Source organism: Rhizopus microsporus, assembly GCF_002708625.1.
Source record: "Rhizopus microsporus ATCC 52813 unplaced genomic scaffold scaffold_1, whole genome shotgun sequence".
NCBI lineage: Eukaryota > Fungi > Mucoromycota > Mucoromycetes > Mucorales > Rhizopodaceae > Rhizopus > Rhizopus microsporus.
The window spans coordinates 2,458,414-2,486,316 of NW_019671916.1; the positions used below are offsets into that span (position 1 = coordinate 2,458,414).

General features: G+C 39.4%; 9 protein-coding genes across 9 annotated transcripts; 6 read left to right on the plus strand and 3 right to left on the minus strand.

Annotated features, from left to right (window-relative positions):
• Positions 1 to 144: 144 nt before the first annotated feature.
• Positions 145 to 12,716, plus strand: RHIMIDRAFT_288693 (uncharacterized protein). The gene is made up of 10 exons (XM_023613588.1): positions 145 to 327; positions 407 to 564; positions 612 to 893; positions 945 to 1,139; positions 1,191 to 1,582; positions 1,635 to 10,950; positions 11,006 to 11,740; positions 11,793 to 11,885; positions 11,935 to 12,112; positions 12,170 to 12,716. The coding sequence occupies exons 1-10, from the start codon at positions 279 to 281 to the stop codon at positions 12,601 to 12,603; spliced, it is 11,832 nt and encodes a 3,943-aa protein (XP_023471613.1). The 5' UTR covers positions 145 to 278; the 3' UTR covers positions 12,604 to 12,716.
• Positions 12,717 to 13,079: 363 nt separating this feature from the next.
• RHIMIDRAFT_255007 (NAD(P)-binding protein) lies at positions 13,080 to 14,299 on the plus strand. Its single transcript, XM_023611135.1, has 4 exons — positions 13,080 to 13,557; positions 13,611 to 13,804; positions 13,858 to 14,194; positions 14,247 to 14,299. The coding sequence occupies exons 1-4, from the start codon at positions 13,106 to 13,108 to the stop codon at positions 14,284 to 14,286; spliced, it is 1,023 nt and encodes a 340-aa protein (XP_023471614.1). The 5' UTR covers positions 13,080 to 13,105; the 3' UTR covers positions 14,287 to 14,299.
• A 26-nt stretch (positions 14,300 to 14,325) lies between these two features.
• Positions 14,326 to 15,502, minus strand: RHIMIDRAFT_255009 (ClpP/crotonase). Its single transcript, XM_023611136.1, has 6 exons — positions 15,254 to 15,502; positions 15,126 to 15,192; positions 14,999 to 15,073; positions 14,804 to 14,946; positions 14,506 to 14,742; positions 14,326 to 14,451 (listed from the first exon to the last, which is right to left on the minus strand). Exons 1-6 carry the CDS (start codon positions 15,460 to 15,462, stop codon positions 14,334 to 14,336), a joined length of 849 nt encoding a protein of 282 aa, XP_023471615.1. The 5' UTR covers positions 15,463 to 15,502; the 3' UTR covers positions 14,326 to 14,333.
• A 56-nt stretch (positions 15,503 to 15,558) lies between these two features.
• On the minus strand, positions 15,559 to 16,930 carry RHIMIDRAFT_195755 (beta subunit of citrate lyase; the record flags this gene model as incomplete). The annotated part of the gene is made up of 9 exons (XM_023606067.1): positions 15,559 to 15,673; positions 15,723 to 15,807; positions 15,859 to 15,997; positions 16,048 to 16,173; positions 16,226 to 16,325; positions 16,378 to 16,481; positions 16,545 to 16,573; positions 16,633 to 16,678; positions 16,736 to 16,930. 9 exons carry the CDS (start codon positions 16,928 to 16,930, stop codon positions 15,559 to 15,561), a joined length of 939 nt encoding a protein of 312 aa, XP_023471616.1.
• A 349-nt stretch (positions 16,931 to 17,279) lies between these two features.
• On the minus strand, positions 17,280 to 17,631 carry RHIMIDRAFT_255012 (uncharacterized protein). The gene has a single exon (XM_023611137.1). It carries the CDS (start codon positions 17,625 to 17,627, stop codon positions 17,382 to 17,384), a length of 246 nt encoding a protein of 81 aa, XP_023471617.1. The 5' UTR covers positions 17,628 to 17,631; the 3' UTR covers positions 17,280 to 17,381.
• A 2,125-nt stretch (positions 17,632 to 19,756) lies between these two features.
• On the plus strand, positions 19,757 to 21,145 carry RHIMIDRAFT_13656 (uncharacterized protein). The gene is made up of 5 exons (XM_023605614.1): positions 19,757 to 20,199; positions 20,252 to 20,347; positions 20,400 to 20,498; positions 20,548 to 20,618; positions 20,675 to 21,145. The coding sequence occupies exons 1-5, from the start codon at positions 19,970 to 19,972 to the stop codon at positions 20,959 to 20,961; spliced, it is 783 nt and encodes a 260-aa protein (XP_023471618.1). The 5' UTR covers positions 19,757 to 19,969; the 3' UTR covers positions 20,962 to 21,145.
• Positions 21,146 to 21,189: 44 nt separating this feature from the next.
• Positions 21,190 to 22,230, plus strand: RHIMIDRAFT_13660 (uncharacterized protein). The gene is made up of 3 exons (XM_023605615.1): positions 21,190 to 21,317; positions 21,367 to 21,700; positions 21,758 to 22,230. Exons 1-3 carry the CDS (start codon positions 21,255 to 21,257, stop codon positions 21,928 to 21,930), a joined length of 570 nt encoding a protein of 189 aa, XP_023471619.1. The 5' UTR covers positions 21,190 to 21,254; the 3' UTR covers positions 21,931 to 22,230.
• Positions 22,231 to 22,245: 15 nt separating this feature from the next.
• Positions 22,246 to 23,805, plus strand: RHIMIDRAFT_13670 (HAD-like protein). The gene is made up of 5 exons (XM_023605616.1): positions 22,246 to 22,587; positions 22,638 to 22,844; positions 22,904 to 23,283; positions 23,340 to 23,523; positions 23,577 to 23,805. Exons 1-5 carry the CDS (start codon positions 22,324 to 22,326, stop codon positions 23,589 to 23,591), a joined length of 1,050 nt encoding a protein of 349 aa, XP_023471620.1. The 5' UTR covers positions 22,246 to 22,323; the 3' UTR covers positions 23,592 to 23,805.
• Positions 23,806 to 24,426: 621 nt separating this feature from the next.
• Positions 24,427 to 27,903, plus strand: RHIMIDRAFT_243909 (uncharacterized protein; the record flags this gene model as incomplete). The annotated part of the gene is made up of 6 exons (XM_023609998.1): positions 24,427 to 24,542; positions 24,588 to 24,714; positions 24,861 to 25,463; positions 25,516 to 26,775; positions 26,825 to 27,380; positions 27,431 to 27,903. 6 exons carry the CDS (start codon positions 24,427 to 24,429, stop codon positions 27,901 to 27,903), a joined length of 3,135 nt encoding a protein of 1,044 aa, XP_023471621.1.

Genomic DNA, 27,903 nt, shown 5'->3' on the forward strand with positions numbered 1-27,903 from the left:
CCTGTCCTGATAAGAAAAAGAGAGAAAGAAAAGAGGAATGACTGCCAAAGAATGGTCCGGAGGTCCGGTGAGCAGTTTCGTGTTCAACATTTTTTATATTTTACTGCCCAAAGGACGACTTTTTTTCCTCTTCTTCCTTTTCCCCTCTTTTTTTCTTCTTGACATTAACTTGTTCTATTGTACATAAATTTATTTAACTCTTTTTATTATACATAAAAGGAATCGTTACTCTTAGACTGTAAAATAGTCAGCTTCTATATTTGAATCACACACTGCCAATGACTACTTTACAAATCTATGCTCACAGACTAAGCGATCCTGATCTAGGTATTATTATAACAAAAACAAAAAGATATAACAATGATGTATATATGTGTTTCTGTGTTATTTATCTTATTTATAATAGGAATTGGCTTGAAAGTTACTATTGCGAACGAGTTAAGAGATCAAGTAGAAGTATTTCAGACTTCAGAATATCCCAAGTTTTTATCAACACTTTTACCTCTTTTTCTCGACATTTTACAAAATGAACAACCTGTATTTATAAGCAATGCACCAGAACAAGTAAATGTCTTGATTAGTTCCTTACATTATCCTTACCTCTTTTGTAGAAATTGCGAAATATCATTTTAGAAATTATATACCGATTACCACAGACAGAGGCACTAAAAGAATACGTCCCAGAATTATGCAGAGCACTAATGAAGATTTTACGCGTGGAAAATGAAGATAATGCAGTTGTTTGCGTAAAGATTATAATAGACTTGCATCGCTCGTTCCGTCAAGTACTTGAAGATCAAGTTCAGCCATTTTTAGACATTGTTCAAGAGATATTTCAAAATATGGAAACAACAGTAAAGGAAGCATTTGATAATCCTGACCAAGTATCAACCGTAATGCTTAAATACTATTCAATATACACACATACTAACAACTGAGATTAGCCTTCTTCTATTGCATCACCAAGACCAATGTCACCCGCAGCCGATGTTCCCGATGCTCCGTCAAAAATATTACCAAAGAGTATGTTTAGTTTCAAGGTGCTGACTGAATGTCCAATCATCGTTGTATTACTTTTTCAGTCTTATAGACGGTCAGCTGCTGAAAATATCATGAAGTTTGTTCCATTGATATTTCAGGTATATCAACCATACATCAAAATGGTTAACGTATAATAATATGTTATCTAGACACTTTCTCTACAAGCAAAACCTCAAATGGAAGCCGCAGCAGCCGCAGCAGCCAAAGGCGAGCTTTTCATTGGTGTCAGTCCAGCTATCAAACAAAAGAGCCTATACAATGAATTTATCGTAGCCCAAGTGAAAACGATGTCATTTTTGGCTTACATACTAAGAAGCTATACAAACTTGCTGAGACCATATCACGATCAGATTCCAGAGTTCGTCCTTCGTTTGCTAAGAGAATGTCCCCCGGAATCATCAGCTACAAGAAAGGAACTCTTAGTCGCTACACGGCATATTCTTTCAACTGAATTCAGAGCAGACTTTGTACCCAAAATCGATCTACTCTTAAACGAGAGCGTTTTGATCGGAACTGGTGTTACAGCGCATGATACATTAAGGTAAAATCGTATGAGCTGGAGAAGGAAAGAAGGTATTAAGTTTATGTATTAGACCACTCGCATACAGTATGCTTGCAGATTTAGTACATCATATCCGAGCAGAATTATCACCAGTTCAAATATCTCGTACAATCTACATTTATTCGCGTAATTTGCATGATCCAACGTTAGCACCTAGCATACAGACAATGTGCGGCAAACTATTGCTAAATCTTATTGATTGTATCATGAGGATCGAGGACAAGAGTCAAGGAAGAGCACTTTTAATGCGAATCTTGGACGCATTTGCCAACAAATTTGAAGCATTGAATATTCAGTTTAGCACCTGCATCAAACAGTATAAGAAGAAAAAGCAAGTTCAAGGTGACTCGACAGTATCTCTTATGGAAAAAGACGACCCTAATAATATGGACTTTGACTTTGACCGAGCAAGGTCTATTCATACCGGCGTGTATATCCCAGAAGCTGCGCAGGATGGAATCAAAGATGGAAGATTCTTATTCAAAAACTTGGCCATTGGTTTAAAGCCCTTATTTATTGGACTTCGACATTGTAATCCACCGCCACCAGCGGGCCAGGATGTGCCCGGTTATTCATCATTTGCAAGGGACTTTTCATATGAAGAAATTCAGCTCTTTGTGCGATTATTTAGAGAGGGACTAAAATGCTTTGAATATTACAACGTCGACAATTACGGAAATGACGGCTCTCTTCCTGATTATTCACCACCAGAAGAGGAAAAAACCAAGGACAATTGGACGATAGGAGCAATCGAGAGCTGCTTAAAACTTACAGTCCAGCCAAATGGAGAAAAGGAAGTGCTGGATACATTTCCTATCGTGTTTACGATACTGGAGCCTGCTGTCTTTCAGGAGCTGTTTGCCTCTCAAATTGATTTCTTTTTTGAAAGAATGTTGATCAATCCTTCCTTGCTCCATTTATCACAGTTTTTCTTAGTCAATGAAATTACAACACAAGGATTTGCTGGCATCCTCTTGAAGTTTTTGGTTGACAAAATACAAGAACTGGGCGAAGGAGATCTCCATTACTCTGCTGTGATGCTTTACTTATTCAGACTGACATTTATGGCAGTGAACGTATTTCCAGACTCTAATGAAGCAATACTGCAACCTTACTTGGCAAACTTGGTCATGTCATGCTTCAAACTAGCAGCAAAGGCTAAAGAGCCTGCAAATTACTTTTTACTATTAAGATCTCTTTTCAAGAGCATAGGTGGTGGTCGTTTCGAGCTACTCTATAAAGAAGTATCACCACTGCTTCAAGCCATTCTAGAGAATCTTAATGCGCTGATTTCTCTTGCACACAGAACTGAAATGCGCAACTTATTTGTAGAACTCTGTTTAGCTGTTCCAGTGCGACTTAGTACACTACTGCCTTATCTGCCTTTCTTGATGCGCCCACTTGTTACCGCTCTGCAAGCAGATCAGGATCTTGTCTCTCAAGGTTTACGAACAATGGAATTATGTAATGATAATCTAAATCCTGAGTTCTTGGATCATATTATGGCGCCTGTCATGACAGAGCTTATGGACGCTTTGTGGAAGCATCTGAAGCCACTTCCTTATAACCAGCAGCACAGTCATGCAGCAATGAGAATTCTTGGCAAACTAGGTGGACGCAATCGTCGAATGTTGAAGAGTCCTCCTAAATTAGGATTCAATGCGCGCATCGAAAGTGGTGTTACAGTCGAGGTTATGTTTGAACATGATTTAACGCCTCATACACTACCGTTGGACAAATGTTTGGAAGTGGCTATCAATTCGCTCAGATCGCATGATATAGAGATGGCTTACAGAAAGCATGCTTACAATTTTCTAAAAACACAGCTTATCTTAATGCTGGAACTTGCAGAAGGTCCAGACACTTTGGTCAACTCACTATATCGAAGAGTAAAAGAGCAGTTTATTGAAAGATCGGATGAAGATACTGCGTCGTTATCACAAACAACTGTCTCTGGAACATCTGCCTCAACTTCAACGGGTCAGTCTGCCGCTGATCCTCGAAGAACCTCTGTTGACGAAGGCAACTCTGTGGTTGGCAATACTTTAGCTGTCAATGGCATGACGCCAAAGCGCCTTGCCGGTAACGGATACACTAAATACTTTTCCAAACGGGCTGCGCAAGAAGAGGCTCTTCGTCCTATATTAGTATCGATTATGAGAGCGTCTACTATTGAAGAATTATCTGATGACGCGTGGTCGTTCTTCCTCAACATTTGCCGTCACTTCATTCTATTGCATATTGGTGAAGCAATTGAAGCCAGAGAAAATGGACGAAAGCCATTGGCCAATATGATGGATGAAAGATTATCTGCTCAACATCTTAATACCACTATTCTTGTAGAAGCTATTGTTGAAGCGATATCTGCATCAGAGATACAGCTTCGCAGACGTGGAGAAGAGGCTCTTCAAGCATGTTTTGATGTTGCTGCTACTGTGCTTAGTTCAAAAGTTGATCAGTTACCTATCTTTCGCGTATTTGCTTCCCACTTTTGCTCGTCTTGTTATAAGCCAGAGTGGTATAGAAAGCGTGGTGGATGTCTTGGTATCTCATACATGACATCTCAGCTTGATTTGGGTACAAAATGGATGCGTGAACATGAACTTGATTTTATTCGATCGCTTTTGTTTGTGCTGAAAGATGCTGCACCGGAGATGGCAAACATCAATACAGAAGAAGCAACACAGACGCTGTCGCATGTTCTTAAAGTTTGTAACGGACCAGAAGATGGCGAATCTGCAGAAGCACAGCAAAAATTCCAAAATTTGATTGCTCTTTTACTTAGTGAACTATCAAATTCGAACAGCGTTGTGCGTGAGACAATCCAATCATCACTCCAGCTTCTTGCCGATTTAACTGGAAATGAAGTTACCGAACTACTAGCGCCTGTTCGTGAACGACTAGTTGCTCCTATTTTTGCAAAGCCTTTACGAGCATTACCCTTTGCTATGCAAATCGGGCACATTGACGCAATTACATACTGCTTAACCCTGCGCCCACCGTTCCTTGAATTCAATGACGAGTTAACGAGATTGTTACAGGAAGCACTAGCGCTAGCTGACGCTGAAGATCAGGCCCTTGCAAGCCGAAGTGCGCAATACAAGAATACAGCGTCTTTGGAAAACTTGCGTATTGTCTGTATCAAGCTTTTATCTGCCGCACTTGCTTGCTCTGATTTTTCAAGTCAAAGACAAGCTCATACAAGAGCACGTATTATTCAAGTATTTTTCAAGTCTTTATATTCCAAATCTGTGGAAGTTGTCGAAACCGCTCATCGAGGCTTACAACAGGTTTTATCTCAACATACAAAGCTTCCACAGGAGTTATTACGACAAGGCCTTAGACCAATTCTTACAACCTTATCAAATCACAAGACGTTAAGCGTTGCTGGATTAGAAGGATTAGCTCGCTTATTAGAGTTGTTGACAAATTATTTCAAAGTAGAGATTGGAAAAAAACTGCTTGATCATCTAAAGCAGTGGGCAGAGCCAAAGGTGCTTCAGGAGGCAGTAGGAAAGCCTGTTCATGAAAACCATGAAATCAAGATTATTGTGGCAATTTTGAACATTTTTCACCTCTTACCAGCAGCTGCTTATATCTTCCTTGATGAACTGGTTACTGTGGTGCTTGAAATGGAAGGACATATACGAAGATCGGTTTCTAGTCCATTCCGACCCAACTTGGTTAAATATCTTAACCGTTACCCAGTTGAAACGGTCAATTATTTCCTTGAAAAGCTAGATGACGTTCGCTACTTCCAGCTGTTTGTTGATATACTCAATACTGAATCTGCTTCAAGACTCCGGGATGAAGTTGCCAGCAGAACCTCCGAACTAGTTAGCAAAACTTTCAAGCATGAATCAAATAGTAATGGCACGCTTCCTTACAATGGCGTTGTTATAGTTCAATCGTTGTTTAATTATGACTCGAACTACCTTACTGAGCATAATGAAGTTCTTACTTGCATACGCGAATTCTGGCATTCTCAAGAAAAGATTTTATTGGAACAGCAGCACAAGGAAGAGGATAAGGAAATCATAGCTATTGCTCGACGATTACTGACCATGTCAAAGATATTCGTCAGCTATTTAAGACAGGATCTCAATAATATCGATCTTATTTTTGATCTGGTTGGTCTTTATGCTCAAAAGGCTGTCTTGGAGCTCTCATTTCTGCAAAAATTCTTTTTGGAAGATGTTGCATTAAAGGCGTCACCTGCTATTAAAAGGGGCCTCTTGGAAAAATTCCTTCAAATGTTTACAGACAAGAGCGTGTCCTCATATTTGAAAATTATGCTAATACGCCAAGTTATCAACCCTGCGATACTTGCTACTTTCGCTGTAAAGAATGACGACTATATGCAAATATTTGATTCTGCCATAATGGAGCAATTAGATCAAAAGGTTTGGGCTAACCTGACAATGGGATCCGCTGACGACAATCAGTACATCGAAGACTCCCTTTGTATCGAATTGCTACAATTAACTGCTACAATGGTTCAGTATGCTCCTCAGTTGCTTGCGGATAGACGAAAGGAAGTTATTAAGTTTGGCTGGAACTTTTTGCGTTTGGAGGATGCCACAATCAAACAGGCTGCCTATGTGTTGATTTCTCACTTCATTGCTGCTTACGAAACGCCAAATAAGATCACTATCCAGATCTATGCGGCTCTTTTAAGAGCACACTCTTCAGAAGCTCGCATCTTGGTTAAGCAAGGTCTTGATATCATTGCTTCTGTCCTGCCACAGCGCTCACCTATTTCAAACAATGAACGTGTGCCTACCTGGATCCGATTGACAAGAAAAGTAGTAGTCGAGGACACGCATAGCATATCCCAAATGGTTAATGTGTATCAGCTACTTATCAGACACTCAGACTTATTCTTCGAGTACCGTGAGCACTTTTTACCTCAGATAGTTAATACTCTGCCTAAGCTCGGATTGCTTCAAAATGCTACTCCAGAACATAAGCTATTGACAGTGGAATTGGCTGAGTTGATCATCAAATGGGAAAAGAAGCGAATTTCTCTCCAAGCGTCTATCAAGGAAGCTTCAACGTCATCTTCAGGCAAGCGTAAGTTAGAATCAGATGGTGCATCTGAATCACCTACAAAGAGGATGCAAGTCGAAAATCCTTCCGGCAATATTGAAGGGGTTGCATCATCGTCTATGGCTAGTGGAAGATCAACTACAGTGAAAAACGCAAGTGAAGCAGATAGAGAATATGCACCAAGTCTGGTTCTACGAGAAAATGTTATTGGATATCTTGTTCGTCTTTCTTGTGGAGTTTATAATCCAAATGACATGATGCAAAAACGACTTGTTTCAAGGACCATCGAGCTTGTCAAGTCCTTGTTATCTCCTGACTTATGGCCGGATGTACATATTCGATTAAATCATCTGGAACGTCCGCTTATGTTTAGGGAAGTGAATGAGCTGATTGCTCCAAGTGTTTGCAGTGCTCTAGAAATACTGAATGCGGATATTGCTCATCGTTCAACTGAATGGTTTATTGCGAATATGACACAGTTGCATCGATTGTTAGAGGGTAGCATTAGAACAGAGAACTCACGAATTCAGAATGCGTTGTATCCTGTTTTGATTCGTATTATGGAAGCTATACATCAGTACAACCTTTCAGTGAAAGCATCCAGAACTTCAAACGAAACTAGCAGCAGCGATCAAATATCTGAGCCAAATGATGAAACGAAGGCGCCCGAAGCTCAGAATGTCGAGATGTTTGCTAACACTGAAATTACGGCTGATGATTCAAATATGGCGTCTATGGATGTTGACCAAACTACGGCAATAAAGACTGAAGAAATAGAAGAGCCTAAAGAAAAGCCCATCGAACAGCCACCCCAAGTGATTGCGTTCATGAATTTAATCAACACAACCATTCGGGAAGGATTAAATAGTATGTCAAACCTTTATGGTGTATTGAAGTTACTTGAAGCAGTCAGTAGCAGTGATGGCGAGTTTCTTGATCCATATATACCTGCAATCTCAAAAATGGCTCAGTTACTTACAAAAGAGCATACGTTGCCACCAGAAGAAAATGAGGAGCACCATGAAATTGACATTAACCTCTTAATCCTTGGCCTTTCACTAATGAAGAAGCGTATTGGCTACTTAGGCGATCATCGTCTCTATTTTTTGTCCTGCTTGGTTCAATTAATGGAAAAGTCAGAAGACACTCGACTTTTGAACAACATTCTTGATATGTTGAATGAATGGGTCATGAATGATGCTAACCCAATGCCTACAGTGAAAGAAAAAGCTGGCTTGCTTGGGAAGATGATGGCAGTTGAGGGCAAGAAGGATCCCAAGTTGATTGAAGATTTCTTGCAGCTGGTTCTTAAAATATACAGTACACCATCTCTGGCAAATTCAGAACTGACAATTAGGCTGGAGCAAGCATTTTTATATGGAACTCAGTACAAAGACCCAGAGATTCGTGCGAGATTTATGAAGATATTTAATGAAAACATCAGTCAATCTCTCTTTGGCCGTTTGAATTATATTATTGGAGTTCAAAACTGGGAGCCCCTCGCAGGCGCCTTTTGGATACACCAAGCATTAGACTTGCTCCTTGAAACTGTCAAGATAGACCCTACGGTGAACGTTCCCTTTGCTCTAAAGGTAAAGCCTATTAGTATATTCGCTACAGAAAAGCAAGAGCAGACAGAAGATGTAGAAATGTGTGATGTCCCAGAAAATGTTGTCAATATTATTCAAAAGCATAGAGAATTCTTGCACTCTTTGCAAAAGGAAAACATTGATGATATGTTGGCAGATATTCGGCAATTACAGTATCTTGATGACAGTACTGCTTATAAACTCTGGGTTGATTTGTTCCCAATTTGTTGGAAAGCCCTGTCTGCGGTTGAACAACACGATATTACCAAAATATTAATAGCATTATTAGCAAAAGATTATCACTCCAAACAATCAGAACGTCGACCTAATGTGGTTCAAGCTTTACTTGATGCTGCTTCCAAAGTAGCACCTTCCATTCAACTACCTGCTCATCTGATAAAATATCTTGGTAAAGCACACAACTGCTGGCATACTGCTATTGAAATGCTTCAGAAACAAGCAAAGACAGGAAGATTGGTTGATGTGATGAAAGAGGAACAGCTAAATCAACAACGTACTTTAGATTCTCTCGCCGAGCTCTATTCTTCCTTAAATGAAGATGATATGTTCTATGGTCTCTGGCGTCGACGCAGCGTATATACAGAGACAAATATGACAATCTCGTGTGAGCAATGTGGCATGTGGCAGCAAGCTCAGCATATGTATGAGAATATCCAGATAAAGGCACGAGGTGGTATACTGGCATATACGGAATCTGAGTGTTTGCTGTGGGAGGATCATTGGATAAAATGTACCCAGAAATTACAGCAATGGGACGTCCTGTCTGATTTGGCAAAGCATGATAACAACTCTAATCTACTACTGGAATGTGCATGGAGACTATCGGATTGGACAGCAGATCGTGAATCTCTAGAGCAATCTCTTCAACAGACATTTGATTATTCTCTACCTCGTCTAAAGGTATTTGAGGGCTTCCTATCGCTGATAAAATCTCAGACAAGCCAAGATGAACTACCAGAATTTAATCGTATATGTGAAGGAGGAGTTCAGCTTGCACTTCGTAAATGGCATTCTCTACCTCATATTGTCACACATAGTCACCTTCCTTTATTACAGACTTTTCAACAGTACTTGGAACTTTCAGAAGCTAGCCAGATTTTTAATAGTTTATCAAGCACTACTGCTCAAAATTTGGATCAAAAATCTGCTGAACTGAGAAGTATTCTGGGAACTTGGAGAGAACGACTGCCAAATATGTGGGATGATATTGATGTTTGGAGCGACTTGGTTGCCTGGAGACAACACATCTTCAATGCCATCAATCGCACATACTTGCCTCTTATTCCTCTGCTTCAGCACTCTGTAGGACAAGCCAATGCTGGTAGCAGTCATTCCTATGCTTATCGAGGCTATCATGAAACCGCTTGGATCATCAACAGATTTGCTCATGTTGCCCGAAAACATCAGCTCTATGATGTGTGTATAAACTACTTGACTAAAATATATACCCTACCCAACATTGAAATTCAAGAAGCATTCTTAAAGCTTCGTGAGCAAGCTAAATGTTACTATCAAAACGTAAACGAACTGACAGCTGGACTGGATGTGATTAACAATACCAACCTGATGTATTTTACTCATCAACAAAAGGCAGAATTCTTTACACTGAAAGGAATGTTTTTGGCGAAAATGCAACATTATAATGAAGCAAACGAGGCTTTTGTTAATGCAGTCCAAATAGATTTAACATTACCTCGCGCATGGGGTGAATGGGGTAAATACAACGACAAGAGATTCAAGGAAAACCCTAAGGATCTTTCTTGGGCCAACAGTGCTGTCAGTTGTTATTTGCAAGCGGCTGGTCTGTACAAGAATGCAAAATCTCGCAAATACTTGTTACGAATTCTATGGCTGCTAACTCATGATGACCAATCGGGCATAATTTCTCGAGCAGTAGAGGGATATAAAGGCGAATGGCCAGTTTGGTATTGGATTACATTTATACCACAACTGCTAACAGCGCTTCAACACAAAGAAGGTCGTCATGCTCGTTATATTTTGATTCGCATCGCCAAGCAGTTCCCTCAGGCACTTCATTTCCAATTAAGAACTGCTAAAGAAGACATGATGAAACGCACAAGCACACTACAGGCATCACTAGCAGCTGAATCAGCTCAGCAGCAAAAAGGTGACTCTGAGTCAAACACCAGTCAAAAGGCTGCAATACCAACAGAAACTACCAGCAGCTCTTCCAGTACGAAGGACGGAACGCCCATGGAAACAGACAACGAAGTCAAGAAGGAAACAACTGATAATACTGCAGGATTTTCCACAGAAGGAATGACACAAGGAGATACCCAAGAAAAGAAAGACTCTGTTACTGTAAAAACTGAAGATGGTGCTACAGATAGTGCCGCTTGTCAGCAGAATGGATTAAAGAATGGTAGCAGTTCGCCAGCTCCATCACAACAGCAGAACGTAGGAGTAGGCATGCTAAACTTAAATACTGGTATGCAGAACATCCCTCAGGGACCAGGTACTCCTCGAGGTATGGCATCTGGCCAAATGAACCATCCTGGTGGTCAAATTAATCCTTTGGATGAAATCATGGCTACCTTAAAGACTGGCTATCCTCTACTAGCGCTTTCAATGGAAACAATGGTGGATCAAATCCAATTAAAGTTCAAGCCACAAGCAGATGAGGATATGTATAGATTAGTTGTCGCACTGTACAACGAAGGCGCTCAGGTAAAGCTTTTTAATAGAGTTTTTATAAACAAGTATAAATCAACACTTTTATTAGCAATTATTGACAAGATTGAGTAATCCAAATGATACTTTCCAATTGACTCAAGCCACTGTTACCAACATTCAACGGTTTGCAGATAGTCTTTATCCTGGTCATATGAAAACAGCCTTTGTAAATGATTTTGCAAAGAGTCGACTGAACTTGGAAGAATACGTCGCAAAACTTAGATTATGGCGTGATAAGTTTGAGGCCATGTTGGACGCTAGACCGCGAAGGCAGAAACTAGAAGCTGCTAGTCATTATCTTGTTGAATTCCAGCATCAAAAATTTGATGATGTAGAAATTCCTGGTCAATATCTTGCCTTGAAGGACAATGCAAATGACTTTTTGCGTATTGATAGATTCCTACCGGAGGTAGAGATTATCAGAAATTATGGCAATTGTTATCGTCGCTTAGTCATTCGTGGCCATGACGGTTCTTTACATCCATTTTTAGTTCAAAACCCTGTAGCCCGTCAATTCCGAAGAGAAGAAAGATTGATGCAACTGTTCAGACTGCTGAATTACATTATTGAAGGGCGCAAAGAGACACGTGCACGTAATCTTTCCTTTTATCTACCTGCCATTGTTCCACTTGCTCCAAATGTACGCATGGTCCAAGATGACACATCATATATTTCACTGTACGACGTATATGAAGATCATTGCGATGGCATTGATATGCACAAGGACAGTCCATTGGTATACTTTATAGAAAAATTCAAGAAGAATGTGAACGCGCACAAGGATGTAAGTGCTGTCATTTATATATTAACGAGCTAAACTAAGCCCTTTGTATTAGATTGTGAACCAAAAGACAGAACTACTGAATCTTAGAATGGAGATTAACGATTATATTGCAGCAAATATGGTTCCTCCCAACATATTAAGCAAGGTAAGTCTTTACGGCTATTATTATGAATATATCTAACAGCTGGCTATAGTATCTACTTAAAGCAATGAGCTCATACACAGACTATTGGATGCTCCGCAAACGATTCATTGCCCAGTACGCAACAGCTACATTTATGGCATATATCTTTAGTGTCGGAAATAGAATGCCTCATAAGATAATGATATCTAGGAGAACGGGTAATGTGTGGATGACTGAATTTTTACCAGGTAAATTTCAAACAATGGTAGCAAAGGTGTGTACTAACTCTGCCCTTTTTTTTGTAGGATGGAATACTGCCAACCCAGTGTTTGGAAACGGAGAAGCGATACCATTCCGATTTACACCTAACATTCAAGATTTCATTACACCTATTGGTATTGAAGGACCATTCGCAAGTTGCTTGATGGCCACTGCTCGCTGTTTAACAGAACCAGACTTCCAACTAGATCAATACATATGCTTATTTGTTAGGGACGAACTTGCTACATGGCATCTAGCCAACCATAGATCAGCAACAGATATCCAATTCCGAGAACGTGTTAATCAAAACGTTCTTCAAGTCCAAACAAAAGCGCAATTCTTATCATGCAAGGCAGATCGTGAAAAAACACTGAGTGCTGGAAAACCACTAAACCAAAACGTAATTGACTTAATTTCACAAGCAAGTAACCCACAAAAGATGGCACAAATGGAATGCACTTGGATGCCGTGGCTTTAAATTGTATAAATAATATAGCTTTTTATTTTATTATTGTGTTCTCCTTTTTCATTAAACGTCTTTCATTACAATAATACTACTGTTTATATATGTCACGCAACATGACATTTAAAAGACTCCTGGATTTTGGTAAACTCACAAGTGAACCTAGAAATGTTCCATAATAAAGAACCACATCTTGTTAAGATCACCGAGCTGTCTTGGGGAGCACACGCTCAGTTACTTTGGCAGTAATCTTAGTCAGAACAAGCCTACAATTATATTTTTCACATCTCTCAAATATATAATTGATCGTACTATTTGATCTACTTCCACACTGTTCAGACGCGAATATATTGGTGTCTTGCTACAGCAGACACATTCAAGGGGAACAAGGAAGTTGTAAACAAGCTCATCCTTTGATTAGTAATATTTCAAGTTGCGATCGAGAACCAAGCATATTACTAATTGTTTTCTATAAATACCGCCTTTTACATTCTAATTTTAAGTTTATTATACAATCATGGTTTCTGCTATCCTCACTGAAGGTCCAAAGCTTCGCCCTGAATTCAAGTATGGCGTTGAGTTCAAGAAGACAACTACATCTGAAGAAGTAAAGGAGAATCAAACAGTAGTGAAGTTTGCTGCTGCTGCGTTCAATCATCGCGATATTTGGATCCTTACAGGAAATTATGCAGACACCGTCCTAAACTCTGTTCTAGGTTCAGACGGTGTCGGCCATGTCATTAAAAACGGAAAGATCGGCCAGCGTGTATTAGTTAATCCTGCTATTGGTTGGAAATCGGATCCTCGAAAGCCTGAAAAGACTCTTCATATCTTAGGTTTATTACCTGCGATTGGCACATTGACTGAAGAACCAGTTGTAGTTGATCAAGAAGATGTAGTACCTTGTCCTGAGCATCTTTCTCTGGCAGAAGCTGCCGCTTTACCCTTGGCTGGTTTAACCGCTTACAGGTATTTTTTTTTTCTCGTTTTTTGCATACAAAATTATTCATGCACGGCAATAGAGCACTATTCACTAAAGGCCAAGTCCAAAAAGGTCAGCATGTCTTGATCACTGGTATTGGTGGCGGTGTTGCTCTGTTCGCCCTTCAGTTTGCTGCTGCTGTTGGAGCCCATGTCTATGTGACATCCTCGTCTGAAGAAAAGATTCAAAAGGCCATCCAATTAGGAGCAAAGGGTGGTATAAACTACAGGAACGGTATGTTTCTTTCTCGTCGCATATGAATACCACTCTAATCCTGTAATTGATAGAGAACTGCATAAAAGAACTGGAGAGGTTACTGGATGGTAATAAACTCTCTGCTATCATTGACGGTGCCGGTGGACCACTTCACTCAAAGTACCTAGATGTATTATATGAAGGCGGTATTATCGTAAATTATGGACAAACCGTTAGAGATGGTGGTATTCTCTACTCTGTTAAACACTTTATTCAAAATGTTGAAATTCGAGGCTCTACCATGGGATCAAGAGCAGAGTTTAAAGAGATGGTTCAGTTTGTAGATGAACATAAAATCAAGCCAGTTGTTTCTCATGTCTGGAAAGGATTGAACAAGTCTTCATTCGAGGAAGCTGTAGTTACTATGCAGTAAGTAGGGTTTTCTTTTTCTTTAAAAGTAACCAACATCTTTTTTAAATAGTGATGGCAATCAGTTTGGTAAACTAGTTATCGAGTTTTAGTACAAGTACAACTAACCAAAAACTAATGAATAAAAAAAATCTATTGTTTATTTTCCTTTATAAACAGGCTTTCTCTTTTCTTTAAATGCCCTCAATCCTTCTAATCTGTCCTCTGTTGGTATAACTTGAGCATAATAAGACTGCTCAATTTCCAAACCAGAGTCCCTAAGAGTTGTCGGGTGAGCAAGTAAATTGCGAACAATTATATTTCAAACTTACATATCCAAATGAATACCACGATCAATAGCTAACTTGGCCATACGAATGGCAATAGGTCCTTGAGGCAAGATCGATTTTGCAATTTCAAGTGCCTTCTCATATGCACTATTCTCAGCTGCATGATTGACAATTCCATATTCCTTGGCTCTATTTGAATCTAAAATCTCTCCGGTAAAAATGAGTTCTTTGGCTTTAGAAACGCCAATCAATCTAGGCAATCGCTGTGTTCCTCCAGCACTGCATGTAAACATTAGTTTGAAAAAAAAAAAAAAAAAAGGAACAATATATTTCTTTTTACCCTGGAATAATGGCCAGCTTAGTTTCTGTCAGTCCCATTTTAGAAGATGGGCCAGCAATACGAATATCACAAGATAGTGCCATTTCTAATCCTCCACCAAATGCTGGGCCATCAATGGCTGCAATGGTAGGAATTGGAAGTGTCTAAAATACCCTCATTAGATACGTGTGCTTCATGCATAAATCACGATTTTACCTCCAAGTCTCTGAATGCCTTTCGAAGATTATATAGGAATTGACTTACTTGAACAGGAGTCATATTTGCACGTTCCTAGATGAAAGTTCTCAGTCGTAGTCGCGTAACTCCTTTGGTTTATACTTACTTTTAAATCGGCACCAGAACAAAAGGCGCCAGGAACAGCACTCTTAATGATCAAAACTCTTGATTCCCTGCAAAAAGAAAGATTTAACACACACACTGAAGGCCATTAATAAATATGTGCATGCGTACCCAGAGAAGCGTACTTCAGCCAATGAGGCTCTAAATTCATCCACTAATCTGACAGATAAAGCATTTCTCGAGGCAGGACGGTTCAATTGAAGTACAGCAATACCTCCTTCCAGATGCTCTAAAAACGCCTCTCTGTTACTTTGGTCTGTAGATATAAAACGCTTGGGTAGGTAGCGAGGAGAGATAACACGGAAAGATCTAGCAAACATCAATGTTTATTGTGAGAGAAAAAAAAAAAAGAAAAGAAAAGAAAAACAGTGAGGAAATTAAACCTAAAAGGGCCGTGAGAAAATTTAAGCATTTTATTATTTTTTATCTTTTTCAGCGTCTTTCTTTGATTCAAAAGATGAAGTATCCATGCCTCCTGCTTTTGCCCTTGCTACTACTTTCTCTGCCCATTTGACGACTGGCATATCAATCCTGTAAAGAAAAGAATGAGACGCATATTGTCATTTTATCTTCAATTTACATTTTCCCATCCAGATTGAATGCACCAATACCCTTTTGAGAGTAGTGTTCATACCCTTCTAATATACGTACTGCTCTCTCCAGATCTATAATATAGAAGATTGAGTATAGTCTACTTCTTTTACTTATTAATATACCTTTTGGATCCGGCAAGAATAAAGACTGAATGATATCGATCTGATCGGGGTGGATTGCCTGTTTACCAGTAAAGCCAAACTCTCTACCTTCTTTGCATTCCTCTATCAGAACATCTTTATTTTGATAATCTACACACACCTTTTGATTACAGTCAATATGAGTTCATCCTAAACATAATCATCACTCACCAAGTCTATAGCTTGTAAGCCATACGCAGCAGCAGCATTGACGAGATACTGTCTTGCAAATAGCATCTCTTTCCTACTTGGTGTACGAGTAAGTCCGACGTCAGCACAATAATCCTCTGCAGCAAACTATGAAAAAGTGGTACGTGAGATGTTTATTCATTAGAGCAAAGCTGCTTACAATCAATGCGTCCAGTCGCGGGTCTGCAGTCACAATCTCTTTAATATTCATGAATCCAAGTGCGCTTTCGATAGATGCAATCAATCGAATACGCTCACGCCTGTAACCAATCGTTAGTTCTCTTTTGTAATCCTTTTCTCAAATACACATACTGTGATTCGATAGCAACTGAATCAATCATTCTACTAACAAATTGAATATCTTTTGCTCCTTGCACCTTGGGAATAATAATAGCTTGAAGTCGTTTAGAGTGAAGCTAAAGTATGAAACGTCAGTTGAGGGAGAGCCTAATGGCATCATTTATATTTTGTTTCCTTACAATAACATTCAAATCATCCAATTCATGGCCTGCGCGCATTTATCATTAACTTATAATCAAGGCCAATATCAACACCGTGTTCCCTTACCTGATCCAACTGCATTCATTCTAACCGCCTTTTCCGCTTTTCCGTGCTCAGACGCCTAATGATAATATGAGATATTGAAAGGGCCAGACGTGAATTATGTCACCTCTAAAGCATCAATAACCAAATGCCTTGCAGCACCCTTTTTATTTGGAGAGACACTGTCTTCGAGATCATAGGCGATGCAGTCTGCATTCACGCTGATAGATTTATAAATTTTTTTCTCGTCGCTACCTGGTACTGAAATCAAAGTATGTGCATTAGATCTAAAGACATGTAAAAAAAAAAATAAGCTTACCATAAAACAAGGCTCTTCTAGGACGAATAACCTTTTCTGAAGTTGTTGTGGTAGTAGCAGCAGCAGCGGTTGTACTTAACTTCCTTGAACAGTCTATTGTGTTGTGTGAGTTAGCATAAAGTTGATTCAATTTCCGCCAACATATACATGATAAAGGTAATCTCGATACAGTAAGCAACCCTGGTAATCTAAACATGAGCTTGATTGAATACAAGAAAAATAAGAGAAACAGAGAAAAACAAGTCTTGGATTCTTGTGTGTGTAGAAAATAAAATTTCTAAACCCTAAAAAATAAAATTGGAAAAAAACGCGCCTATTTTATCCGACACTAAAAGAGAGAGAGACAATAGGATTTGGGAACAAAAAATCTCTTGTTTTTTATTATTTATTAAGTATAAAGGTATATGATACAATAGAGATGTAAAAGGGATGTATAATACATAATAAGAGCAGTTTACCACTTGGTACGTTCCCAGCGATTGTTATACTTTTGGTTTAATGCAACCAATTTGACTTGTTCACCATCTTTGATATCTTGCCATGGATAAGGGTTCGTCTTATGGTTCCAAGCTACATCAGGAGCTTTGGCTGCATGAACACCAACATAAGCAGCACCACCTAGAGCACAACTAAGGATACCAATCAAAGGATAGATTTCAGGTTTTTTGGATTTCTTGAGGAAAGCACCGAGAGAAGACATTGAGTTATTTGATAATAAGCAAAATACAAAAAGAGTGGCTCTTTCTTATATACTCGCCTGGGCTCAAGATAAAAAAATCATACCATGCTTCATCGACAATCACGGTTCCTGATTATGGAGAAAATTATCATTTTCATCACACCATTTTCTTTAAACATCTTTGAAGTGGCATGATATAAAATGAAACACTTGACTCTTATTGGCTAATTGATGCCACACCAGGAAAAAAAAGGGACTGCGCCCATGAATAAATAAGGATATGGTTAGTCACGAGACAATAAAGCAGTAAATGAAATGTATCCACTTGGTATTTCAAGCTGCAGCCGTCCTTTCACCATTTTATATAAACGCTTTATTGTCAGCCATACACACATGTGGCTTCATTTTGCCAAAACTTTATTTTAATGCACTTTATTGTCCAGCCGGTGTTTGTGACCATACAATATGGGCGTATAAGCTGCAGATCTCTTTATTACTCTCTTTGACTGCATATCATACACTATTACCTTAATTAGCTACTCATAATCTAGATGCCAACTTTAATTGTAGAAAAGAATAATTACACTTTATAACTAAAAAGTTGGTTTACAGCAAGTTTTGAATAAACAATTTTGAACTTTTTTGTTTTCTTCCTTGGGAACAATGTGCGCTGCAGAGACAACTGTAGTTGCCTTCAGTTGCGAATTTACCCTTAAAAAATCTTTTCATTCATAGCTACATTAGCATCTTTCAGTTATCCATACAGGCACTTTAGAGGACGATGACGAAAAGTAGATTTCTTTAAAATAAAGGGAAGAGAGAGGAGAAAGGGGCTATATCCTTCTTCTTCATATAACTTTACTTTTTAGCATGCGCAAGTATTTTGTTTTAAATAGCAGGCTTTTTAAGATTTAAGGAGCTTGTAAAGAGCCCCATTAAATTCATTTTCATACGTGAACAAAGTTTTTTCTTTCTATTATGTCTTCTTTTACCTTTGTTACACAAATGACAAGTGCTACAAGCAAAGTAGTAGCAAACACTTTATTCATCATGAAGCACTTGTCGGATCATTCCTTTTTTGTTTCTTTTTTCTTATTTGCTTTTTACAACTAAAAAATGCATGTCTCTTAGCAATGATCGCTAAGGCTACATTACATTGTACTACAACATCTTTCTTTGTGATTCCCGAGATCATAAAATGATTGGCAATACAATCCCCGGAACGATAGTTTATTTATTTCCTTTTTCATTCCATATCCCTTTCTTTCTTCTTTCTTTACTTTGAATACCTGTCAGTTTATACCATGAGTCACGATCCTCGAGGAGCTCAGGGCCCAACACTTAGAGGCCCCAGACGGTCAGCAGATTCCAGAAGATCTATTGTCGAGGTTGAAGAAGAGCTTGCAACAACCAGGTCGATCCATTCCGTTCGCTCTGCAAATGAAGCTAGATCCCTTCGAAGACATTCACACTTCCAACATCATCCTCATCAGCATAAGGATGCTATTGCCCCACTTCATGATCCTGCAGGCAAACCCTTGAGACGACACGGAACGGAGACAATTGGTGATGTCCTGCTTCACCCCCTTAAAGAGATGAAGCTCCATCATCAACGTATGGAAGCTTATGAAAAGGAAAAGAAAGAGTGGAATGAAAAGCATCCAGAATCAATTGCCTCTGATAAAGATATAGAAGGCATGAAGGAAGAATCTATCATGTAAACGTGAAATAATTTATTCTTAGCCTTCACACTGACTTTACTTTTTTTAGCGATGAAGTACAAGTTAGATTGAGTAATTTTTAATAACCACTTTACTATAAATATACATTGACTCACTCTATCTTAGCTGTCCATTTCCGTCATCTTGTGGGTAATCAAGGTTTTGAATTTACAGATGAACAGCTCAATACCTTGAAGGAACCTGTAAGTTTATACTTTTTTTTCTTTTTTGTTCTCTAGCTTATCCCCTTTTTTAGCTTGAGTTAACAGAGGACGAAATAAGGCAGTTAAAGCTAGTGGATGACATTGATGACTTTATAGACTTTTTAGAAAAAACAAAGCGAAACTTTTCAGTCAAGGTTCACAAGACTGTCAAGCTCAAAAAGAAGGACCTGTCTAGTAAGGACTTTTTCCATTTAATATTAAAACACCGCTAATTCTTGTTTTTCTTTTTTTTTTTTTAGGAGACAACAGTTCCGGTGACTTGGGTGACAAGATCAGCGAAATAGGTGACAAACTCGACACCATTCTTCACCGTGACAGTGATGACGCCAAGACAAGGTCCATTACTACCCCACCTACTGAGAGCACGACTGAAGGTGATGGAATCGAACCATCCAAACCAACCATATCCACGGAGGGTATGAAGCCTACGATCACAACAACTTCGCCTGTGTCACCCAGTGCTCCTACAGAGTCAGCCAAGCCTAAGCAGCAGATGTCTTCTAATCATCTGTCGGTCCCTAATGAACCAAAGGAAAATGAAAACTCTGATGATATCTTTATGGAACTAAATGAAAATGTTTACTTGCAAATCCAATACATCAAGATGATTGAAGAGCATAAGCCCAAGAAAAGAAGAGCCATTTTTATGTAAGATTGTCCTGATGCATATGATCTCGTTAGTAACTTTGAGTTTATACAGCGTCCCAGACCCTGATTTATCTGATGAAATTGGTGAAGAATCTTCAGCTACTTGGGTTGAGTTGCTTGGTGATGTGTTTTACGTAGGATGGCTTAGGTATAAATCTCCTTTGTATTTCAGCTTTATTCAAATTCTGACTTGTTCATAGTAACTTTACTCATGCAGCAGAGATCACCGATTCACATGGTATTGGAAAATACTTTGCTTGGTTTGTCGTCATGTGGTGGACTTGGTGTTCTAGTGCTCTGTAAGTTGGCTCGAGATAAATCTTTTGGCTGGTCTGACTTTATTTGTAGATACTCTTCTCGATATGATAGTGGTGATGTGACACATCACGTCTATAAAATCATTGAACTTTGTGGTTTAGGTAAAGCCTATTTTTCTTAAAAAAAAAAAATGAAATAATCTTATGTGTATTTTTAGTTATCATGGCGGGTGCTAGTCCAAATTACCAAGAGAATCCTAGATGGTTCATTATTGGCTACATCAGTAAGATTCTTGATTTGATAGAACACAGAATCACTCATGATAATTTTTCTAGTCATGAAAGCAGTCAACCTTGTACAATATTCAATTATCTTTATCGTATCACTCGGAGCACATTTCAAGTCATCCCGTCGACCCTTGGGCGCCTATGTCGCAGCCAGTGCAATTTCGATCGTTCTGTGGGGTATCTCCCTCTTGTACTTACCTCCTGGGGGTGGTTCTGAGGATACCAATGCTGTGAAACGTTATGTCCTTTGGTATATCAGTATTGGTTTAGAGCTTATTGTATACATGGTTTTACAGACCAATAGCCGCGTATCATTAGCAGCAAGTCATTTGGGAGAACGATTTGGTCTGTTCACATTAATCATTTTAGGTGAAAACTGTATGGGCTTCATCTCTACTGTGGCCGATCTGAATAAGACTGGTAGTGCTACCGAGCCCAAAGCAATGTAAGTCAAAAACAGTATACAAAAATACATAAAGACTTATATATATTTTTCATAGGGCTGCCATCATGTTTAGTGTTGCCATCATCTTTTGCTACTTCTTTATGTACTTTGATGACTTTAGCGGAGAAGTAAATTTATTAGTTTAAGGTTATCTTGTTGACTGACATTATGATTTAGTTTGTAGCCAAGACCAAGATGAGCTCACTTTGGATGTACTTGCACTTTCCTTTGCATTTATTCCAAGTAGCTTTTGGAATTGCCTTGACAAGTTTGATCAAGGAAGTTACCTCTGGCAATAGTGGTGAAACAGTGGCAGGGCACGCTTCAAACACGACAGCAGAGCATGCTACAGTAGCAAGTCATATTGCTCGACTTGTAGCCAGTGAACATGGTAGTGAACATCCCAAACCACCTCACGAAGATTTCCTGATCGCATTCTTTTGGGTATCTGCTGGTCTTATCCTTTGTTTTAATGCCTTTATCAAGTTAGTGAATACGCCCATCAAAAGTGGTAAGATAAAGGTGTATATATCATGGGGTCCACAAGTAACCAAAAAGATAAAAATAGTGCATTATCGATCTTATATTATTTGCGGATCAAGAATCTTAAATGCTGTCATCTTCTTTGCTCTTTCAGTAACAAGTTTTCATCAACTAGAACCTTTGTCTATGATTTCTCTCATGATGGCTTGTCTCTTTGTTCAATGTAAGTCTTACATATTTCAAAAGGGAATATTCTAAACCTTATTTCTGTCATTTTAGCTGCAGTTGATTTATTAGATTAAAGCGGACATAAAAGTTCTGCATCTACACTCTTCAATTACGTAATGTCTTCAATTTAATGCTATCTTTTAATAAATTATAAAACGCGCTAAAACACGGGTCACGAAAAGGGGACCTTAAAACATGTGTAGATAAAACGAGATAGTAAAAGAAGCATAGTTTTATCGTCAGTTTAGTATTTGACAAATATATAAACAATAAAGCGAATGACGTACCTTTGATTTATATCATGATAACCAACCTCATTTTGGTTTAAACCGTTCCATACCCCAGTAACAAATCATACTCAGCCTTATAAAAGGCCACTTTTGACTTGGTCTTCTGCATCATAGCTTTCTTTTTCTCTTCAAAATGTCTAACCCTACTACACCCGCTATTTCAACTACTCCTGCTGCTGACCTTGCTACTACAGATCAAACTCGCGACTTAGCTGCCAACTTTGCTGCTCAATTGGCTAGCCAAGGCACATCCACTCCAGGTTTTGCTACAGAAGCTGCTGGTATCTCTGCAAGAGATTGGGCCTTGTTTAAGGATCCTGTTCTCCATAACGAACGCTTGGAAGCTATTCGTCAAAAGAAGGGTTATATTATTGATATGGATGGTGTTATCTATCACGTAAGTTTTGTTTTATTTATGCTTGAATTTGAGTATTTACCCTATAATAGGGTTCCAAATTATTGCCTGGTGCAAAGGAATTTGTTGAATTCCTTCAAAAGAACAACAAAAAGTTCCTCTTCTTGACCAATAACTCTGCTCCCACTCCTCGTGAATTGCAACAAAAATTACAACGTCTGGGCATTGACGTGACTGAAGACCACTTCTTTACTTCTGGTCAAGCTACTGCATATTTCCTTGCCTCTCAAATGCCTGAAGTAACAGAAACTGACTGTTTTTAAAACTAAATCTAATCTCTTTTTTTTTTTTGTATTAGGGTGGTACCGTTTATGTCATTGGTGAACCTGGTCTTGCTTATGCACTTTATGATAAGGGTTTCTTCATGAATGACCATAACCCCGATTACGTCGTTTTAGGTGAGTCAGCTGTCTATAACTTTGAAAAGTTGACCAAGGCTGTTCAATTGGTTCAAAACGGTGCCAAGTTAATCTCCACCAACTTGGATGTTGAGACTTTGGACTCTTCAGGTCGTAAGATCCCCGCCACAGGTGCCTTCACTGCCTGTGTTGAATTGGTCACCAAGACCAAGGCTTTCTTCTGTGGTAAGCCCTCTGCCTTGATCATGCGTTATGCTCAACGCGTACTCGGTTTGAGTCGTTTGGAAACTTGTATTATCGGTGATCGTATGGACACAGAGTAAGTATATACATATATAAAAGGAATAAATAACGCATGCTCACACGATTGTATAGTATTGTCGCTGGTATCAGTTCTGAAATCGATCCTGTCCTTGTCCTCTCCGGTGTCACTGAAATGAGTGACCTCAACCTGTTTGCATACCATCCCTTCGTCATCTTGGGTGGTGTGTATGAAATTCCTAGTGATGATGACAAGAACAAGCTGACTGATAGCGATCTTGAAGAGGCCAGTCGACGTGTAAGTTTATGAATTATGGGTCTTTAAACATAGTCTCACTATATATTTTGTAGGCATCCTTCCTTTAAGAATATTTGCATTTTATCAAATTGTTTATATTTGTAAACATAGAAAACAAACAAAAAAAAAGTCATTTGCATACAATGTTTTTCCCATTTCAATCCTTTTTATTTGAATCCTTTCCCTTTGAATAAAAACTAAAAGATCCTTTTGTTTAAACTCAGTAAAGCTCGATTTCCTAATTTAGCTAAAAGTGTGACTATTTTAGCATCATCTCTTTCGTACGCCCCGTCCTTCTTTTTCCGCATTCTTGTGATGTGCGTAGTGCACCTAGACTTGTATTTTTTCCTTTCGAAATAAAACCCCTCCACGAATATTTTTTAAAGACAAGGTTGACATAACCTTTTGTAGAAACACCAAAGAAACTATAAAGTAAGTAATATAAACAAGGCTTCTCTCCCACTTTTATACTTTCTTTCTTGGTTCAAGCCCTCATCTCTTAAAAAAGACAAGATGAGGGAAAAAAAAAGAAAAAATTTTCTTTCTCTTACGTATAACTCTTTATTTCCTATTGTGGAACACAATGATTAAAGAAAGTGGGTCGTGGCTTGTGTTGATATTGATGACAACTTGTTTATACGTGATTGACTAACCTCCTTTTTCTATAGACACGCACATATAGTATGGATACAACAGATACACAGGTATATTTCATTCCTATAGTGCTCTTTTGATGATACTCATACAATATAGAAAACAATACAAAAGCTTCGTAATAATGCAGAGGAGGAAAGGAAAAAGAAGATTAGGTATAGTGTTATTGAATGATGACTATCATTAAACTAAAAACACAAAAGGACAATTATCTCACATAGAGAAATGTTGCTTAAAGAATTATTCACAATGACAGGCGAACACACAGATGAATCAGAAGGGTTTATGGCATTTTTAAAAGGAGCTGATGTTACTCAAATCGATCAAGACAAATGGAATGCTTATTTAGATAAATATAAACTAAGGTAAAATAAATATTAACAGTTACCGTACTCATATCTTTAATATAGTAATATAAAATTATTCAAGGAAGAACTCATATCTTCACCATCAGAACAGCCACAACAGCCCCTTTCACACTCAGTTTCGCCTTCTCGCAGAGTAGTTTCTCCTCCAGCAAGGATGGTCACAAGAGGTGTTAGTGGAGCAGTGCGGCCAAAGAGTGTGGATGAAATACTATCTAGTCTTGACGTAGGGAGCGAACCTATTTTATTTCATTCTGCATGACGCATTCTAATTTATGTGTTTCTTTTCTCCTTTTTTTTTTTTTTTTTTCTATTTAGCAAAAAGACTTGATGCTGTCGAGTCCAACAAAAGAAAAACCATCATCACCTTCTTCTAGACATTCACAGCCAACAACACCTTCCGCAGATCGACCATTGCCATCAACATCCACGGTAGATCAACAGCCATCATCTCCATCCATCCCGATCAGCAATACAATTGATCCTAAAACGGCATCAGCCCTTGTCTACAATGGCATCAAACTAGCTGATGCCAATACATCATCCAAAACAAGCAGTATTGACCTATACGCATGGCAATTAAAGGCAACACATTTCCCGCTCTATAAACAGTTACAGACAGCTCGAAAGACATTGACAACGCACGATTGGATGCTTGCTCGTGATGAGCTAAAAGCTGTCAAGACGATTCAACGTATTGAGGCGCTCAAGAAAAAGAATGGTTGGAGCTTGAGACAACTGAAGCGACACAAGGCACCGCCACGAGCCAAAACGCACTGGGACTCTGTTTTGGATGAGATGAAATGGATGCAGACAGATTTTAAAGAGGAACGCAAGTGGAAGATTGCCGTGGCCTATATGCTTTCTAAGGCAGTCATGGAGTGGCACTGGACAGATGATAAATCGACCGTGTGCATCAAGGTAAGCTACTGTGTTATCATTTGATATTGTCACATGAAATTAATATCAATAGACACGTATTCCGGAGCCAAAGGCACCCGTGGACGATATACCCTCACTCACAGACATGGATGTCGATCAGCAAAAACCCGAGTTAGTACCAGATGAAGCCATGACTTCAGACGAGCCCCTCAAATCAGATACCATGATGGGTACCGACGACATGAAGCAATCAGAACCTATGGACATGGCAGATGACGCGATGCCGACAACACCACCACTTGCTTCTCATGTGATTCAAGAGTACAGAGTCATTCTGAAAGAAATGGACCCGGATATTCCTGTCATCGCCCTTTCCTTTGAAACCTCGGTCGACTTTAACCCAGACGCTCTGTTTCCCGATCTTTTGTTATATGAGCCTCCTAACCCTGAATTTAACGATGTTTACTTTAACGAAATCGAGTTTAACAGGGTCACACCGGTCTCAAAATGGATGACAAAGCCCATCGCTCTCAAATCACACAGACAGATGACTCGTAAGCGGAGGGCAAATGGCGAAGAGATATTCTTTGCAGAGGAAGAAAAACCAGAAGTTGAGCGATTGCCTCGTTTTGAACGCTATGATACTACGCCATTGATTTCACGTAAAGTCTATATGAAATTATATCACGCTCTTTTTCTAATTTTTATTTACTTAGCCTTATTTGCTGCTCCTACAAAGAAGCAAAAAGATTCGACAGGAGTTTCTCCTAGTCAGCCACAGCCACCTTCAAACCGAGAGTACTTGCCTTCACCGCAGTGGTCAGAAGAGGACGATGTATGCCTTATCACTTGCATCCTTCAGTATTCATTCAATTGGGATCTTGTAGCCGATGCTTTCAATTCTGTGCGCTTACCCGTTACTGGCGAGCGAAAGACGGCATTTGACTGCTACGAACGATGGAAACGTCAAGGTCTGACATCAAGCCAAGGGCTTGTGAATGCTGCATATGCTTCTCGTATCAAGAAAGAGTTAAACCCAACACAAGCACAGCCTCCAACAATCATTCGCTTCGACTCGCCTCAGAAACGCCAACGTCAACATAATCTATTTGAAGCAATCAAAAAGACGCAACGTAAACGTGAGGAACTGGTCAAGAACGCGGCATCTACGACTGCACCTCCACCCAGATCCACAATCGAGACACACGGATTAAGCAGTACAGGTCAGCGTTTGCCTTCAGCCATGGAAATGAGTTTACACAAAGCACAGCGAGAGAGGCAAATGGCCCAAGCTGTCTTGGAACAAAGACAACTATCAGCAGCCATCACGCTCGGTTCTCAGACACCGAATGTAAGCTTTTTTTGTTTCCTTTAATTTTTTTTTAAAACGAGATCAATAGGGTGCTCCTCGACCTTCACCTGTCGCTGCTCCACAAGCAAGGCCTACTCTTCCTGTGGGATCGCCTGTTGTCAATACGCAAGCACGAGCAACAGCTACGGCAGCTGCTGTGGCAGCAGCAGCAGCAGTAGGCCTTACACCCACTCAACCCAATGCTCGTCCACCACAAATACCTATTACAGCTCAAAACAATGTCGCTGCGAATTTACCATTGAACAGATACCCAGCAGCGGCTCAATTACAATTATTACGACAGCAACAAATGGTTTTGATGGCAGCAGCGCAACAACAACAGATGGCACAACAACAACAGCAGCAGCAACAACAACAACAGCAACAGCAGCAATTGGCACAGCAACAAATAAGGCCTGGTAATGTAGTAGCTGCAAATGCAGCAGGTACACCTCGGTTATCTAATGCTTTGCAAGCGAATGCCCAAACACAGCAATTACAACAACTGCAACAGCAATTGATTCAACAACAATTACAGCAGCAGGCACAGCTTTTGGCTAGACAAAGACAACAACAACAGCAGCAGCAGCAACATCAAGCACAAGGTAAGATATTATACATTGTATATTAAAGAAAAGATTAATGAATATTCTAGTATCCGGTACACCTACAGCCAGTGGTAATGAGACTCCACAGGCATCACAAATGGCATCACCTATTGTTGCTCAGCAAAGTCCAACTCAGCAACAGCAACAACGACCAATGATGCAACCAAATACAACGCCTCAGTCCTCACCACAACAATCACTACCAACTCAACAACAACAACAGCAGCAGCAGCAGCAAGCAGCAGTTGCAGCTCAATTACAAGCAGCACAGGCCAATCCATTAATGTTTGCTGCTCAACTTGCCCAAATGGGGTATCCGATATCACAGCTGGCACCTAACCAACAGTTGCAACTTCAAAGATATTTGGCTCAATTACAAATGAGAAATGCAGCTGTTGCCGCTGCGGCAGCCGCTGCAACGAATGGGAATACAGCCAATGTGAACAATAATGGTAATACGGTTAACAATGGGAGTCCAATTATCAATCAACAACCACCACCACCACCGCAACAACAATGA